The sequence below is a fragment of the Anser anser genome, assembly GCF_964211835.1.
Source record: "Anser anser genome assembly, chromosome: 15".
NCBI classification, from domain to species: Eukaryota; Metazoa; Chordata; class Aves; order Anseriformes; family Anatidae; genus Anser; species Anser anser.
In genome coordinates, this window is record NC_139736.1 from 4,838,132 (window position 1) to 4,856,667 (window position 18,536).

At 40.8% G+C, this 18,536-nt stretch overlaps 1 protein-coding gene across 2 annotated transcripts in view; it reads left to right on the top strand.

The window, feature by feature from the left end:
- Positions 1-18,536, top strand: part of GNA12 (G protein subunit alpha 12) — a 43,209-nt gene that overhangs the window by 11,239 nt on the left and 13,434 nt on the right. Inside the window, exon 2 of one of the 2 annotated variants that reach the window (XM_083800601.1) lies at positions 1,237-1,452. The exons of the other annotated variant lie outside the window; for it this stretch is intronic. Coding sequence (XP_083656727.1) covers positions 1,237-1,452 — 216 coding nt within the window. The remainder of the gene's footprint in view (positions 1-1,236; positions 1,453-18,536) is intronic. 2 annotated transcript variants of the gene reach the window in all.

The window sequence follows — 18,536 nt, forward strand, 5'->3', positions numbered from 1 at the left end:
ACATGAAAGGTTCAAGTGTTGACAAAACATACTTGCCATCCTGGTAGCTTAAAGTATACAAAAAAGAAGCGGTCCCATGATGCAGAGGTTCGTGTGCATAGCTGTGGAAACAAAGCTTCAGTTTTAGTTTTTATTTTTGTTTTCATAAACTGTTAAACCAAAAGATCAGCACAGTAAGCAGTTGTTTAGTACAACACGCAGATCTTACTTGTGAATTAGGTAGTGCTTGAGATGCGAAGCCACCATCAACAGATTTATCCAGTTTTAAAGTGATTCTTACTGTTGAGAAATAAGCATCGCCCATCTGAAGGCAATAAGCACAGGTGTGGTTAGATTCAAGGCCGAAGTTTCAGAGTTATTTAACCTCATGTGTTTGGCCCATTGCCATGAATAAGAAGTTAAGTTTCCGTAAAAATGGCAAAGCGTGCAATTGAGTGGTCTCAGTAATCCTGAGTTAAATTTGAGAACTGGGTCGCCTTCCTTCAATTTTATTGTTTTTTCCCCCCCTCAGAATTGGGATATCAAAATGTATCTGTCATGACTTATCAAATGTGTGGCAAGCTGGAAAAGTTAGCTGGTGCTGATGGAAAACTGCTGCTGCTTTACTCAGGCTGGCAGCTTGAAACCCCTCCAGAGTCTCCAGCTTCCTTGCCGCTAGGCTTTCCTACTGGAAGGAACTGCTTGGATGAAGGTCTCTCAACAGAAGATGCTTATTTACAGTAAATTTTCAATAAGTCTGTCAAGTTGGATAGACGTATTTTCTTGTGTTTTATAGCATCCAAGTAGATTGTGTCAAAACCATGCTTTACAGCAACGTGCTTCTAGGATCTTGCTAGCTTGGTATGGCGCTCTGTTTCTGTAAGTGTTTAAAACCATTTTAGTGAGGATCATAAGTTAGTTCCCAGGCATTTTTTTTGTGCATTCGGTGCTTGCTTTTATTTTTAATCTGTTGGTAATAGCCTTTGTTCTGCTGCTAATATTTTTTCCCACCTGAAGAAATACATTGTGGCTAGGCTGCTTATACCAGCAAGCTCTATCTTATTTCTGGTGGAGATGTTCTAATAAACGATGTTTGATTCCCTCCTGAGTTCAGGCTCACCAGAGTAAGGTCTTAAAAAAAAAAAAAAAAAAAAAAAAAAAAAAAAAAACAGCCCTGAATTTCAAGCACCTCTGAGTCCTTGTTCTTTTATACACTTTAATCTCTTTCTCACTGACTTTATCTGACTCCTTCTTTAGGGCTGCAGGGTTCTGGTTGATGCACGGGACAAACTGGGGATCCCTTGGCAGTACACGGAGAATGAGAAGCATGGGATGTTTTTGATGGCTTTTGAAAACAAAGCTGGAATGCCCATAGAGCCTGCCACGTTCCAGCTGTACGTACCTGCACTGGGCGCCCTGTGGAGGGATTCGGGAATCAAGGAAGCCTTCAGCCGTCGGAGCGAGTATCAGCTGGTGAGTACCACCGTTTTTGTGGTGGGAGGGGGAAAAAATGTTCCCTGCTGTATAAATATCTCCTCAGTTGAAAGATCACTCGCTACGTGCAAGATTTAGCCATCATATGAGCCGTTTGTAGTTATGCTGTAAATGTGAACACTTCAGCAGAAGGAACAAGTGGTAATTGGAGCCAAACTTGAAAAACTACATGGCAGTAAGAGGGAGTGGAAAAGTGCACGACTGGATAAACTGGAAGAGCAAGAGGAACCAAAAAAGGCAGGAATTGGTTGAACTAAAAATATTTTAGCAGCTCAGTAGTTCTGTTCATAGTAGGTCACTGATGAAGGCACACTTAATTTGTAACTTTCCAGTCCTGCCAGCTTGCACTATATTGATACTGGCAAACTATTCCTGCATGCAGATCTTTTGAAGTGAATGCAACACCCATTCCGGCTGCTGCTATTTGGCTGTTTCTTTTCATCCTGACGTCTGCAAGTGAAATTTGGATAAGCAACTGGAAGATGACAGTGAGCTTTAAAAATGTGCTATCTTCCTTGCTTTCTTGTTACTAGATTTTCATGCTCTAGCACCAGACTAACTGCACTTCTGGTGTGGAATACGTTTCTAGCAGCTGTTCATAATGCACTCTTTTTTCTTTCTCTGTGCGAGTTGGAAATGTTTTTTCTTGTTTTCCACTTCCTTTTTCAGTGAAGCAAGGTACGGATCCATGCAACTTACTATCCCTGTAACTAGTTCTTAGAAGGTGACAGGGGATGATTTCCTAATTTTTCAAATAAATGATTTGTGATTCTAGAATATTGATTATGGTTTAATCTGCAGGTAGAATTCTTAGTTTCAGGTGTTTTGACCACAGACTGAATTTAGCTATGCTTAAAAACAGCTGAAGGTGAAATTCTTCATACCTGGATATGTTATGAATGTTTAATTAGAAGAGTTGGGTTAGAAACCTGAATTGTTATAGACTTAGACTTAAACTCTTACAAAGGAACTGGATATAACTATAGAAAAACCTAGAGAAACTCCCAGTGAAAGTCTGTTTTTTCATGCTACTACTTTACACGGATTTTGTGGTGTTTAATAGGGTAGTTAAACTCATGCTACAGGGCTTAGATAGTCATCTGTCTCTGCTACTAAGATGCCTGTTTGAGTCTTGCTGTTGCGTATCTTTGATATCTGTCTGAAGTATCTTGAGAATAGCTAAAGAATAAATAAAATGACTAGGTAAAATTGTCACAGGATGGTAGTAAAAACTTCATTTCCTTAGGCTAAAAATGTTAACAAATTGCATGTTACAGCACTGGGAATGGGGGAAGGATAGATTGTTTCATAATTCCTAGCATCTGTAGAAATAGACTAAGCCTTTGCTGTTCTGCACTGTTCAAATGTGGAATAAAAAGATGGTTCATGCCACAGGGGACTTGCATTTAACATGAGACAACTACTAAGAGAATCCAGTATAATGAGCAGTAATTGCATCAGCAGCCTATTAAAAATCGTACTTTTCCTGGGAAACACTGTGATCAAGCAAGGGTTTCGTTTTTTAAGGGGAAATGCAGATTGGGATCACGTGGGAGGTTCGTCCCTATGCCAGTTCAAAATAAAATTACATCAGACTGGGGGGGTGGAGGGGTGTCCAGTTTGCAGAATAAATAGCGTCCCCTGTCTAGTAGGACTACCTTTGCATTCTCTTGCGTTGAGAGCAGGATTAAACAGGAAATATCTAAAAATGAAAATGCCCCACAAAAACAAAGCATACAGGCATGGAAGTGATCATTTAACGTGCTGTCATCTTCAGCATCACGGTATAATTCTATCGTGTGTCTCTTTGGACAGCATTCAGGTAACCTGCTTAATGCTACTAGTGCGACTGAAACTGCTGCAGCACCCACACTGCTAACTTGTCGATAATGCAGAGATAGTGTGCTACCGAAAATGCTGTTCATAACCCAGTCCTGTTGGGTTTAAAAAAAAAAAAAAAGATGCTTATTGCAGTAAAGTTTGGTAAATGTAATTGTTCTCAAGGGTACAAGTGCCAGTTTTAGATTGCTCCCTAAACAAACTCTTGAGACCTTAATAACTTGAACCTGTTTCTATTCCTTCTAGTTTCAGCAAAAGTCCAATTGCCCAAGTACACGAGGATTAGAAGCGGTACAGTTCCTTTAAAAAATAAATAAAAAGCTGAAAATTACCAAACTTTTTACAGAAAGCAGATAGTTTAAGGAGCTGCCATATTTATGATTGCATATAGTATGTATAAACCCATACCTTAATTTAGTTTAAGCCCTCCCTGGATACCGACTCATGTAAATAAATAGAAGCCAGATTTAGTCGACTCAGAGAAAATCATTCTATTCTGAACTGATTTTAACTAAGGCTAAAGAGAATCTCTGTATCAGCACTCCCTTTCTTATTTAGAGTAAGCTACTGAATGGAATATGCTTGGTTTGAACTGAATTTATTATCCTTATCCTAGTTTTAAAATAAACTCAAGTTTAAAGCTTTAAATTGCTGTAATTCTTCTGGATGTTTCTGGACGATGTTTGCAGTCACGACCTTGCTCAGCACCCGTGTTTTCTTCTCCTATGTCTTACAGTCAACTGAGCACCAGCCTGTTTTATTTTTGTTAATACTTTGCCTTGAGTAGTTCCTCCTCCAGTCAATGCTGCCCTGACTTCTAAGCCAGAGGATTACGTTGGTCTGCTTTTGAACTCTTTTTTCCAGGAAGTTGCGTAACTTTGCTTAAAAATAAAACATGGTTGGTTAACTACAGTTGAAAACTGCGGCGTACAGGTGTCCTCCTATGGTCTGTAACGCTGAGCGTAATGACTGACTCAGCAGGAGAAAACCTGTTGAAAGAAAATGGCTCTGACCAGAACGTCATACAATCTGAAAGCTTCTTCTCTGGGATTGCAGAAGCTGCCTCTGGGCATTTGAGTGTTTTCTGCTTCATATCCAGTGCCCAGAAGTGCTGGCTGTAAATCCCTGTCTGGGTCTTTGAGCCTTTCAGAAATGAGTGGGTGGATTCTACAATAGCAGGGTGCTTTTCTGCTTTTTTTTCCCCTTCACTGTCTTTCTTAAAGCAGACTAACCAATTTCACTTTCTTTTCACAAACACCAGCCTCTCATGCTTCCCCCCTGCCCCAGCCTGTCCCCACCGCCCCAAGTTCCTCTGTTCCTTGTATGCAAGCCAAGTAGTTTGGGGACAAAAGCTTCATTGTATGGTTGGTTACATTGTCACGTCTCTGTCCTCTGTTTTTAACTACTAGAATAGGAATTCCTTTGTAATCAGTATGTGATTCTTTTCTCCCTCGCCTTCATTATCCTACCCCATTTTCTGTCTGTATGTTAGAAAGGAATACATTTATCATGTGTCTGAAAATGTCCTGTAACATTTGTTCTTTTGAGGTTGCCGGTGGTGGTTTGGGCAACTGGGTGTCAGTTCTTCCTTGCCAGCAGGTGGAGACAAATTCTATTTTGAGTGGTTCCCTCATAGGAAGGGGCTTGAGATTACAATTAGCTTTTAGCTGAAAGGGAGGGAGTTTCTTCACTTTGAGCCTAACAACAAGTATTTGGGTATACATAGGTGTCCAGGTGCGTGTATTAAAATAAACTGAAAGCTTTCTTACACCCCTAAACAATGCAAGTTCCTTCTAGCAGTAAAATGTGAAGACCAAGGCCAACGCAGGAATCTCTTTGGTCAGTCGGGTTTTGTTTTGTTTTGTTTTTCCCTTCCCAGGACTTCAGTGGGAGAACGTGAGAAGCCATTCACTTTTGTTTTAATGTGTCCAGAACAAGCATAAAAACTGACGGGAGGTCAGCTACTTTTAGGACTGCTTGTGACACTGCGTACTTTCTGTCAGTTTGGATAAAGATGGGCTAAATAGGACTTGTCATGCAAGAAAGTGATACTTTCGTCATGGTCAAAAATAGCGGCATGTTGTGTGCGAGCACTTACAGAGCTCATGACAACTATGAGCAGATTTGGAAAGACAATCATCTGCCCTTCTTTGGTTTGTTAAAGTAAAATTGACATTCTTTTAGCAGATTGGTGTTTTTTTAAACACGCATACTGTTTATGTACATCCCAAACACTGGAAGTCAAAGCGGTATCTTTATTTCAATTATTCTTGCTCTCTCCTTTCAAAATACTAATACTTTCTAGCCTGTTACTATATATTTGAAGAGTTCTTGAACTTCTCCTGTTGTACAATGTATCTCTTCAGGGTTGGTAGACTATTTACTCTGAACTTCAAGGACCGTTTGCCCGTTAAGGTGACTGTGCCCATTTATTCACGTGTTGCCAGACTCATTTCTGACTGGAGTTTACAGATACCCGTCCTTCATGCAGAACAGAGCGCATGGCCTTGCTGTGAAAGACATCTGTTTTAATGCAGTTATCCTTAAAATGCAGGATATATAGATGATCCATCACTATAGTATCGATTTAAATTTAATAATTATTGATGTTCTCTACACTTGTGAAACAATTTCTAACGTTTAGTAGGTCCTTTTAAAAGTCAGCATAAATGGGAAGTAGTGGTTCCTGAGAGGGATGTAAGGGGCTTGCAAATATAGATGAAAACTTACTACTGTGTCCGTAGTTATTTTTAGATCTCTGCTCAGGGAATTGTATGGAACACTTCCAGTAAGACTTCAAATGCTAGGAGCCTCTGAAGCCTTGGATGTGGGAAGACTCTGGAAAATGCTTTAAAGACCCTTTCTTTATTGATTCTCCATTTTCCGGGTGTTTTGGGGCGTGGGTTTTTAGGGGGGGGAATATTTATAATGGGGTGTGAGTCACTCCCCTATGAGTTAACTGTTTTTTTTTCTTCAAGCAGATCCTTGAAATAAATGGAGGTAGCTAAATTATGCCTGGCAGAACAGATAGTGTGTTGGAAATGTTGCACAGTGACCAGCCTGCCCCTTGGATTAGTATAGCTGCGTTCAAATTTTGTAAGGATCTGATTGCTTCAAAGCCTTGTAGGCAGCCAGCGGTGTGTTTTGGGCAGTATGGAGTTGAGGAACTGGTCTCTCACATTAGTTCTTGAGGCAAAGCAGACAAACTGCTCCCTAAATGGCCTACTTTTGGCACAGACATTCTGGGCATTGCGGTAATGCAAGGTGATCAGGAGTTGGACTGTATACCAGCATACGGGGGTTGTGGGAGCCTTTGGCTGCTTCCATAAGCCAAGCGAACTGAAAGGTTGGGCAGTGAAACAGTACTTGCTTGACATGGGAATTAAGTGACTTCTAAGGTGACATGCTAAATGAAATCTGTGAGAGAGGTCTCTGGTGTGTTCAAATACTTCAGTGGAGATTGCTTGAATCCTTAATTTAAACATTTCCTACTGATCATCTATCTTTAAGATGCAAGGGAAGAGTTCAATGGGCTTTAAAAGTGTTTCTAAACATTTTGTTGTTCTTTCAACATGCATGCTGCAGCACTGAAATGCAGAACTTGCATCTGGTATTGACTTAATGCACTTACTAAGAACTCATTGGGAAATACCAAGCGTTAAATCAGCTTCAACTTGTACAATTGACCGTAATACAAACATAAGCTATTTGTTTTGCAAATCACTGTTACGCTGGCAGGAACCTCATGAAGATCAAGTGCAGTTCTGCTCCTGGGGAGGAACAACCCCATGCAAAAATATATGCTGAGGGCCACCCAGCTGGAAAGCAACTCTGCAAGGAAGTACCCTGTGGTCCTGGTGGACACCAAGTTGAACGTGAGCCAGAAGTGTGCCCTTGCAGCATTGAAGGCTAACGGTATCCCGGGTGGCATTGGGCAAAGCACTGCCAGCAGGTCAAGGGAAGTGGTTCTTCCCTGTATCCAGCACTGGCAAGGCCACACCTGGAGTGCTGGGTCCAGTTCAGTGCTCCCCAGTGTGAAAGATGCTCGGGGCTACTGCAGAGAGTCTGATGAAGGGCTGTGAAGATGATGAAGAGTTTGGAGCACCTCTCCCGTGAGGAAAGAAGGAGAGGAGTGAAGGCTCAGGAGGAGTCTTACCCACGTACTTAAACACCCGAAGGGAGGATGCAGAGATGACAGCCAGGCAACAGTGGTCCTCAGCAACAGGACAAAATCCAGTGGGCACAAACTGAAGCACAGGCGGTTCCATCTGAACGTCTGGAAGCGTTTCTTTGCAGTGAGGGTGACTGAGCACAGGTTTCCTGGGGAGGTTGTGAGTCTCCCTTCTTAGAGAGACTCGAAGGGCATCTGGGGGCATGGTCCTGGGCACCCTGCTCTAGGTGGCCCAGCTTGAGCAGGGGGATGGACCAGCTGGCCTCCAGAGATCCCTTCTGACCTCAGTCATTCTGTGATTCCTTGAGTATAAGCTTACACGGGAGGTTATGAATGTTCCTTATTGTGTAAGGATTTTTTGTTGTTTTTTTTTTTTCAGAGCCATGAAACTTGCATATTTCGTCAGTGAGACTTACTGGGGCTTGACCAATGTTGGTGAGATGTACAAAGGAAATAGTCGTGCTGTTCAAAGTGTCAGCGTGGGAAATCTTGTTACCCTTTAATGCATGTAATTAGGACTAAGCAATAACTCTTTGCAAGTTACTTGTGAACTTGCAGATATTTCTAGTTTGCAGAATTCCTGTGAAACTAAATTATTGCTGAGGAAGGTCTACAGATTTTTTTTCCTACATCTACATGGAACATAGTCACTCAGACCCAGAAAATCGTAAAATACCAATGGACTGACAGGAGCACAACAAACTAGAATCTCTTGCCGTTATTGAGCCTTGATATTTTTTTAATTCCAGTGTTAGTGCTCAAAGTCAATTACATCGGTATTTAACAATGTTAGGTTAAAATTTTTTTTTTTGACAAAGCTGATTGTGAAGCTGAGGTTGGTATAGAGGCCGGTTTCAATATAGCTATTGCTCTTAAGGAGTGATAGTGCTCTAAGTTTTCACTTAAATTAGCCACATTTTTGTTGTTATAAAAACAACAGTAAGTTTCTGTTATCTTAGTTATGTTAGAATTCTGAAACAGGTTTAATCTGACATAAGATGTCACGATGACTTAAAGGATCATTAAATCGCTGACTTTATCTCTGCAACTTGCATAATATCCTGTTCTGAATTCATAGCTGGGTCAATTATGGAGATGTTACCCTTCAGTTAAATATCGAAGCAAGACTTTATGCCTGTAATGTGGTAATTAAATGCCAGAGGTCCAGATTTAAATTCTTAGTTCTAGTTCTGTCCTCTAATCCCAAGAACTCAATTGTTCATGGTTATATTATGTAGTTTGACTCATCTTTGTACAGCAAAAGAAGTTAATTGCTTGTTTAAGCACAATACTGCAAAGCATTGTGGCTGGCCTCTGTAGTAGGAGGGATTAGCTGTTGGAGTCCCTGGCTTCTAATCCCGTCTCTAAAACCAAACAGGAAAAAAAAATCAGATCAAAGTCTTAAATAAGAACTGTCAAACAGAAGTGGCATTTTGTTAAAGGAGGTGAGAGCTAGTGAGTTGTTATAGCTTGGGCTTTATTAAAATTTGAGAGAACATAAAGCAAAATGCAGCTGGAAGCCTTTGCACAAGATTGTGTGGATATTGTCTAATACTGTATAGTTTGTCAATTTGCATCTACAGGGGTTAAATGCTCACTCTGCTATTATATTTGCACTAATCTAAAAATAAACGTTAAGATGAGATGCTAACAGGCCTGCTGCCACCAGCAGAGCTCCTTGAGCAGCGTGCTGTTTGGCTGTACCAGCGCTAGTGTGTCTGGACAGTCCTGGAGACTCAAATTAAGGACTAAGCTGGAGTAAGAGCCAGAGTTGAGGATGCCTTCATAACGTATTGTCTGTCACCTAAACCAAGGAAAGCTTCACTTGATAATGTCAATTTTGGCATAAGAGGCACTGAGCAAGAGGTGAGAAGAACTTGCATTTAAAGTAGGCTGGAAGGAAAGGTCATAAATAATTTTATACTTTGAATTCTAGGAAAGTCCACTTGTATGGTATCTGTTCTTAATGAGAGAAGCCTTTTTCACAAGTAGAACCACCCACAGGAAGCTGTATGATGGCTAAAGCAGTTATTAGCTGTTTTTTAATAATTTCTGCTATTGGAGAGAAATAACAAGAACCAGAAAGGTCATGAATTGTGACCTTTTCAAAGCAGTGCAAATGGAAAAGCGTTAGAAAATAGCAGTTTATTACATTACCTACCAGAAGTCTCAAGCAAGGATTAAAGCCCTCTGTACTGAATGCTCTGCGGAAAAATAAAAAGATTCCTGCCACTAATTGTCCCCAGCCTTAGGTTATGACAGCATGCAACAGCTGGATGAAATGTAGTTTGCAGGGAACTGGGAGGATAATTTGGAAAGTAACAAGCAGATGATACATAATAAATAAGAATGGATAACAAGAAATTGATACACCTACCATATGGGAACAGAGACAGATGCTGAATAAAATTTAATAGAGAAAGACCTGTGCTACTGACTGTTCGAGTACTCAGCCAATTCCTGGCACTCTACGATTCTTCCATCTTTTTTTTCCCTCTTTTAAAGGCTGAAAACTTAGAGCAAAATCACCTCTGAAGTCTGTAAAATGTGCAGTGTGTTCGTACACCTCATTACTGCACTGCTGTCTGGATACCAAACGGTTGAAATTTTACACTTCGTGTGGTCCTGCTTTTTACTTTTTTAGGTTCTTGGAGGTGGATTAAAAAGCCTTGTGTTTTTATGGCACTGTGTAAGCCTGTCTGTAGGAGCTTTTGCTTTTGGCCCATGGATGCTAGTTAAACTTGACTGTATTTTTGGTGTGGTTAAGGTGAATGAGAGAAACAACTTCATAGATACAGCTCCCTTGTTGAAAATGCTTTACTACAGTTTGTATCTTGCATGATCATTTGCTATTTTTGTGGTCAAAAAGTTTCTCTTTACTCATGTGTATTTGATTAAGGACAAACTTTTGTTTTTACCTCTTACTGCTTGAGCCAAGTTGGGAACTGCCTGGGTGTCCCAAAAGATTTACAGAATAAGTACTGTACTCATCCTTGCCTGTGTGTGGTAGTGGTTATAATTTGATGTCTTACCTTCAGCAATAGCACTGAAACACAAAATCTGATATTCTGAGAGTGGAAAAGTCCTTTTGGCTCCCAGTTCTTGAGAGTAAATGCCACCCTGCTTTGGGAAAGAAGCTTTCATTTTATTATGCATAAAATAATTCTAAAAAATACTTCTGTCTGTCTTTGCAGAATTGTTGTTCTAAGTCCTAATTAGTGCTACTCTAAATCTTGTGGGACTGTATTGAATATAAGGATTTGTTCAGAGCAAGTACAGCTGTAATTAATCTTTGCATTCCCATCAAGAAATGCTGGCACATGCTGTGAGAAACAAGGAAGGAAATTTTCAGTTCAGGCTGTCTGAGCCAGTACCCAACTGCAGCTAAAAACCACGGGAGCAATCTTTTTATCCCTTTCTAGTGCCCAGGAAAGATCTGAGCAGAGAAATTCAGCTCAGGGAGCAGACTTGAGCTTTCAATTGTACCCTTTAGTTTCCACCTTCAGAAGGTTTCTAATGGAGCTCAGTAATTCAGGAGACTTCAAAATTGGCAACAAGTGGCTCCGTGGAGGTTCCCAGTAATGAGAATGTATTCCAGAAGTCTGAACGAGTTAGGGGTGTTTAAAGGTGTGCTCTTTATGTGACTAAAAGAGGCTAATAAACAGTTCCCACTGAAATTTGGTGGAAGCTAGAGAGGACTCACATCAAATACAGCAGGATAAAACCATGGCAGTGCATGAGGACAGTGACTTTTCTTCTAGTCACAACAAAATACAAGCATAATACAGCAGCGTATGTTAATATTTAATTGTTGACACTGGAGTCTAAAAACAATTACAGAATGCTGTTTCTGATGGAAGGGTTCCACTTGTCAGATGGGATTCAGTTCTTTAATCTTAAAAATCTAGCTGAAGTGGAGACTGAATTCATGTTCCCATGACACAGGTTTTCAGAGGTTTTGGTGTATTAAAGCTACATACAGTTCTTCAAGATCCAGCAAGAACCAGCGTAGCTCTGTAAAAGAAAAGAGGGAAAGAGGGCTCCTGCTGCTTCTTGTGTGCTCTATTAGTGCTTTTCTGCCCCTACAGCTGGTTTGGGGAGCTGGGGGGCACTGCAAAAGAAGTGGTGAATAGTTTTCTGTACACCCTTCTCCCTGGCTTGGCTCAGTGTGTGCTCAGAAGAGTGGTGATCTGCTTTTTCATACTAATTCTGGACCTCGTTCTCTGCCTAAATTCAGGGCTGAGAGCAAGGGTGACTTCAGTGCCTTTTCAAATGCTCTAAGGTATTCCATTGAGAGGAGAAAAAAAAAAAAAGAGGTTAAGGCTTGGATTTTTTGAAGGGGGCACTGAATTTGGTAGAATAAGGGTTATTGAGTGCTTTAAAGCTTTCCTGGTTTCTTGATTCCACATAGCTCACAGTAACAAGTACCAAGCACAGATGAACAAATAAGTGAAACATTGAAAACTAGGAAGTCTCACTGTCATATTTCCTGGGTTCTTATATGTTTGTAAAAAGAGAACAGATTTGAAGTTGTTCTTAGTTCACTGTCAGTGTGACATGTTACGTTTAATAAGCCTATTTATTTTAAAAGATGGGACCTGCTAGAATGCTGAAAGGGAAAATGCAGGTAGGATAATCACGTAGCAATAACTCACCATTTTGTGTTTTCCAAACCTTGATCTTTTTGCAACAACTTCTTGTAAAGAGCAACTTTCTTCAATCTACTGTTCTTCTGTTATCTTCCCCTCTTCCTACTCCCTCCCTCCCAGGCCTGCTGTGCTTTATAACATGGAGTGTTGCGCTCAGCATGTCTGCAAGGCTTGAGCTTAACTTGGGCTGTAGTTCTGTGACAGAGCAGTCATGGTGAGTGATAGGAAATCGTGGCTTAGGGAGTTCTGCCCTGCACTGTGTTCTTGTTTCTGTTGGCATAACTTTTTTTTTTTGGAAGCTGGGCTGTAATCTGGGAGGCTGATCTGAGGTAGGGTGCAGCCGTAGGGTTGATTGTTAGAGCAGCTGAGGCAGTGACATGCTGGGGCACTGAGGATGGGCCAAGTAGCTGGTGTCGCATGTGAGCACAAGTCACCTTAATGTCAGGCCTGCCAGGGAATGAGGGCAAGGTCTTTCTCTGCTGGCACTTCCTCCAGGCAATTGTTCCTTTCCTTCGTAAAACCTTCCTGATGCCAAAATAAGATGTCAGTTCCACAAGGATGCTGTTTATTTTTTTCAAATATTTGTGCTCCAGGTTATCAGTGTATCACAAGTGTTTGTGTAACATTCAAAGACGAGGCTCAGTTTCACATGTATTGAACACAGAGAAGGAGGTAAGCACGGGGAGGGAGGAGACATAGTATTTGAGTTGTGATTTTTTTTTTTGAGTCTGTGAAATTATAGTTGTGCAGCAGTGGAGGGTTTTCGTACCTTAAGTGACTTAAGGATGCATCTGAATGTGATATGCTCCAGAAAATCTCTTGGGGTTCTACAGTGCCACAGACTGACCAGCTGCCAATTGAACACCTATGGAAGGAGCAGAGCTGTAGCCTTCTCAAAGGAGGAAGAATAAGTTTGGTTCAATACTCTTCCCCTTTTCTGAACCTGCAGTATCTGGGAAAGCTTTCTATTACAAAGGCAGAAGGCAGCCTGATTTCTTCTCATTAGTTTGCAGCTCTACTTAAAGCAGCTCTGTGGAGTAAACATAATTTGCCCTATTATTGACTTAGTATTTGAGGGAGGGGAAGAAAATCTTCTTGGAAACATCATGCAAGATTTTCTGCTTGAGAAAGTGGAAAACATGTTGCTCTGAGAAGTAATTTATTGACACCTTTCAAATGTCTCCTCTGTATACAACACAGATTCCTGCAGTTCAGACTGTGGCAGACTTGTGCTTCACTTGGCTTTACTCCTGAACAAACTGTTGGTGTTTGTCCTTAGAAGGTCTGCTCTTCACCCCACCCCCAAAGCCTCTTAATTTGACTTGCTTTCCATGATACTCACTTAATTCTAGTTGGGGAAACTCAGTAAAATCTCTAGCTGAAACAAATGGTGGTTTATTGATGGAACTCTTTCACATTTAATTCTGTCTCTGATTTGTGTGAATTTAAGACTTTGATCCATCTATTTGCAGTTTGGTCAGAGTACAGTATTGGATTAATAATGATGTTATGTGTGGATTTATTGGGCAGGAGGCGAGAGACTAACTTACGGTGTCCTCTTTTTCTGTCATCATCCTCCTGGTCCAGCACATACGTTCTAGGTTGCAAGGAGTTCAGATGGCTATGCACGTGGCTGGGCAGCTTCCCCATCTGCGCTTCAGTAGGATGCGACCAGGGCTTTAGTCCGGATTTTATTTCAATAGTCTAGTCTGCTCAGCAGCTTGTAGAAGTTTGTTAAACCTTTTTCAGTTCCCACTGTGGTTTCGTTAATTTGCACATGTAAATCAGGCCTTAAGGATGGAAGGTAAGTTACTTATTCCAAGTCACTTATTTCAATTATTAGTAATTTACTTTAGATTTGTTTTAATATGCTTATAGCACTTGATTTTTATAAGGCAAATGCATTTATACGCTTCAGGGTGAATAAGAATAGAGCTTTCCATTTGATACAGGTCTTCAGTATTACTTTCCATGGAGGAAAAAAGCCCTTAAGTGGTTTCTAAAAGCCTGAACTTCATGATAGTAGCTTTTAATGATTAAGGGCTGTGTCAAAGAACTAAGATGTAAGTGCACATGAAAATTGGATGGATTTGTCAACAATACAGCTATTGTTCATGCAGTTACCAATCCCACATCATCTTGTGAGTGCTCACTCAAGGATGTTTGATCCTTTAGTGAGTCAGTACCTGAGTAGCTGTAGATTTCAGCTCAGGTAAGTTCATTCCAATTTTGGCTTAATAAGTGAAATTAATAATGTGAGTTTGTGCAGTTGGATGAAGTCAAAAATGCAGGAAAAGCAATCCTGAATATTTTGAAAGAGAACAAGTTCTGAAATTAAGTAATAAATTTAAGTTACTTGAAATCCTCTTACTAAAATATCAGTGGTGCTGAGGTTTAAGTGCATATTTAGAAGAACATCTCCCACCGTGACAACCTTCATTTAGGAGGAATATATTTGTAAGAAAGGATATATCATGACTGGATGTAAGTAAATACTATGGTGAGGTAACGACTGTAAATCAGATCACAGAGAAAACTTGAGATTGTGAATAGAAACTGAAGTCTGTTTCAGATCATCAGAGGCAGAGAAGTTCACCATCCCTCATCTTCAGGGATCAACATGCGCTGTCGTGACCGGCACTGGAGCAGGAGAGATGGGGTTATAGGGAAGGCAGTCACTTGCTGAATTCCCATCTCACTGTTAAGTGGATGAACTGAGATGCTGAGTGGCTTCTCGGTACTGAGAGAAATTCCACTGATTTGAGCAGTCACTAGCAAAGCAAGCAAGCAAAAAAGGTGAATTTTGTAGCTAAATGTTAGTCAGTCTCTTAGAATTAACAAAAGTCAAGCTGTTACTGAAAAAGGTGAGGTTATTTGTTTCCAGGGTAAATGAAAATTTTTCTGAAAATACAGAAACAGAAAGTGGTTAGAGAGGAATCCCCCGAAGACTTGTAAGTCCTGTGTTCTGTGTAGTTGAGCCTGCTGAGAGCTGAGGTAGTGGACGTGGTGTAAAACTTGAAAATAATGTAAGCACAGTGGAGTGTGTTTTTTCTGCACTTTACTGTCTGCACAGTTGCTTTTAAGGGAAACTGTTAAATAGCACAGTGAAGTGTAACTAAGACTTAACTTACATTTTACGTTTTTGGTGAAAATCAGACTGAAGTAACTTTCAAATAATGAGCAGCTTTCTCAGTCTTGCAAGATCATCGTTTGAATCTGCACTGTATCTAAAAATGTCCTAGTTGCATACATAAAAAATGAGAAAATATTTTTAAAGCTTTTTTTAAAATAAATGTGTGGGGTAAATGACTCCTTCCAATCCTTATAATTACCTTGACAACAAATTATAGAAAAAATCAGTAAAACATGTCTGAGGTGATGTTTTTACAGCAAGTGGAGCATTAGGGCACCTTGCGACAAATGCTTGGGTGTAGAAATGGTGTAGGAAAGCATCATTCTGTGCGATACTCAAGGTTATGCCTGTTGTAAATGCATTCAAGTTGCTTAGCTTTCCAGCTGGCTGCCTGCCATGGAAAAGTCCAAGCTCAACATTCTCTCATGGCTGGTGTTAGCTGTTTTTTTCAGCCCACTAGATCTAAGATATTTATTTCCCATCCCTTTATCTGATAAGGTTTGAAAGGGAAACTCACTGGTAAACTTGTGATTTAGTCTTGATCAGATAGTCAGCACTGCTGACTAAATTAATTAGTAAGTTAAGGCTTTTCTGTCAGCGTTTTTTCTAGTTCTGCAGATGTCTTCTGTAAACAAAGCAGGTTCAAGTCTGCATACTGAGCTGCTGAAAACAAAGCATGGGACTAAGGTCACTTAATGGGATTGTGCGTTGCTCCTGGTGGTTTGTAGAAACATCCAGTTCCCTTTAAATTATGCATTTGTTGGAAATACACATTTTTGCATGGCAGCTGCCCACTGAGAATAAATGGGATAATTTGCCAGTGATTGACCAGGAATTTGGATCTATCTGTCCAGCTACAGCTCAGGATTTTCTTTCAGCTGCTTTCAGTTGCCTTCCCTTATGCGTTTCAGCCAACTGTGCTTGGAATGAAAAGTTGAGTTGGCGTGCATTAGTTCAACTTCACGGAGAACCTCCGGTGTTGGAGATGAAAGGGTTCTTGCAGCAACTCTAGACAATGTAGTCGCTTGGACAGTTGGCAGGGAAACAGGAAGGAATCCTTTCATGGGATGCTGGGGACTAGGTCTGTCGTCTGCTTGTGCCAGGGTGAGTGTGTGAGCTGGACACACAGCTGATGTTGGATACAGCAGTCGGGCTTTTATTGTTGTTTAAATATAACTGTGTTTATTCCACATGAATTAGGTATATGTCTCCTTATATCTGTTCCCTGAATCTTGCTAGCTGCTAGGCAGTGAAGGCTACAAAGTGCTAAATCACTAATGTCACAAGTCTGGATAAGGATTTCTCTAGAATTTAAAAAAAAAGAAAAGAAAAAAGCAATAACTTAACTCTATTGTTTTGCACCTGTGCGCCTTAGTTTGTGTCTTAGTTTTGTGGGTGGCCAGTACTATTTCTTTGCTGTCCACACCTGCTTTTCTTCCTGTCAATGCAAGTCTGTGAAGCAGGGATAGCGGTGAAGAGGAGGCGGTAGTAGAAATAAAATCAGAACGACAGGGATTTGTGCTAATGTCTCCTGAAGCTCAGAGTGTGGGATGAGCCTGTCTTAGTCTGAGAGAAAATTCCTTTCGTCCTTGAGGCACTTTTACTAGTGCGCATATTTGAGACAAATGGACAGAATTGTTAACATACTATCAAGAGTAATTTATCTCCTCTACATCCTGCTGCGGCAGAAACACCTAGAGTTTCGGGGAAAAAAAGGTTATTTTTTTTCCTTGCCTTTCCAGAAAGAGGTGCCGTACTCAATTGCTGCTAAAAGCAAATGGATGTAGGAGTTGAGGAGTTCTTGTGGTGAAGGGCTCCTGTGAAGGGTGCTTCTAAAACTTCCCTCACAGGGGCCCACAGTTCTTATCGGTGATGTGGGAGCTCAGATTAACCTGGACTTTTGGGGAGGAATGAAGTAAATATTTGATCATGATTTTTTTTTTTCATGGGCTGTAAAGCATACAGCTTGGCCAGAGTGTCATATCTCAGAGCAGGATGAGTTTATGGAAAGCCATCCTGACTTGGACAGGCGAGCAGATTTTTGCATTGCCTGTTTGTACTGAGCTGACAAATAAAGAATTTTAAAAATATTTTTAGACTTCTAATATCTGATACTTGCACTGTACGACTGCAGCAGAAAGAAGAGGTAGCTTTTTCTAAAAGCTTGGAACCAAACGGTGCTTTTTTGTAGCTGGTACGTTTGTAGGGTACAGATAGCAGCAACTTGGATAAGCTCTGGAGTCGCTGGATGGGAGCCAGTAGCTCAGGCTGTTGTTAAGGAGGAAGTTAAGCAATGTTAGAGAAACTTGATATTGCTGTTATGTATGGCTTAAATAGTGAGAAGTGGTTAGTCTCTGCCTTGGAATTGGGGATTGATTGAAATATTGCTGTTTGCCTTGCCTCGGTGAGGGACAGTGCCCATAAAGGATGTAGATACTATCTATAAAAGGGAATTACGGTAAGAACGGGCATAAACATTTCAGCATTGCAGGGCAATTTAGGTTACTCCAACGTCCTTCTGAGTGAGTTCTGAACAAGCACAGGCATGCTTGTCGCCTTGGAAAATAACGCTTTAGAGTTCATCAACTGTTGTTGTAGAGAAGGGAACGGTTTAGGCTGTGGTCAGTCCATGCCCCGTTACTAGTGAGGCTGAACAGAAGGACAGGTTCAGAAGTAACCTGCTGAAAGCGCATGCAGGGCATTTGTTAATGAGCGGGGTTATTTGTTTGTAGTTGCCCCTCCTGAGAATTTTCAAAGGGTTTATAAAGGGTTTGTCTCTTTCCCTTGGACCAAACCAGGCTGTGTAAACTGGAGTTTCGTCTGCATGTTCACTTGCAAAGGTTTTATGGATTATGGTGACAGGATGTTAACCTGCGTGTTATGTCCAGCAGGTGTCTCTAAGGAAAGCACTTCCAGCATCTCTTTTTGCTGGTGAAGTTTTGGGTTTTAATCTCAGTACCAGGGAAGTGGCTGATCTAACAGTCTCTGACATTCTCAAATGCTAGTCTCCTGGTTCTTTTATTCTACCTCTGTGCTAGCAACCTCGGTGTTCCCTTGGGCATCTGCTTTGGATATATTGCTTTTACAGAACAGGCCCCTTACAATCAACAGGTGATTGAAATCCCAAGAAATGTGGAAAAATGAGGTTACAGCATCTGTCTGCGAAACAAAGATATTACCTGCAAATCAGCATTGCGTTTTCTGGGAGTATGTGTCTTTGCCAGTACTTTATATAAAGGCCAAATTTGGATGAAATCATGTACCAGTGCTT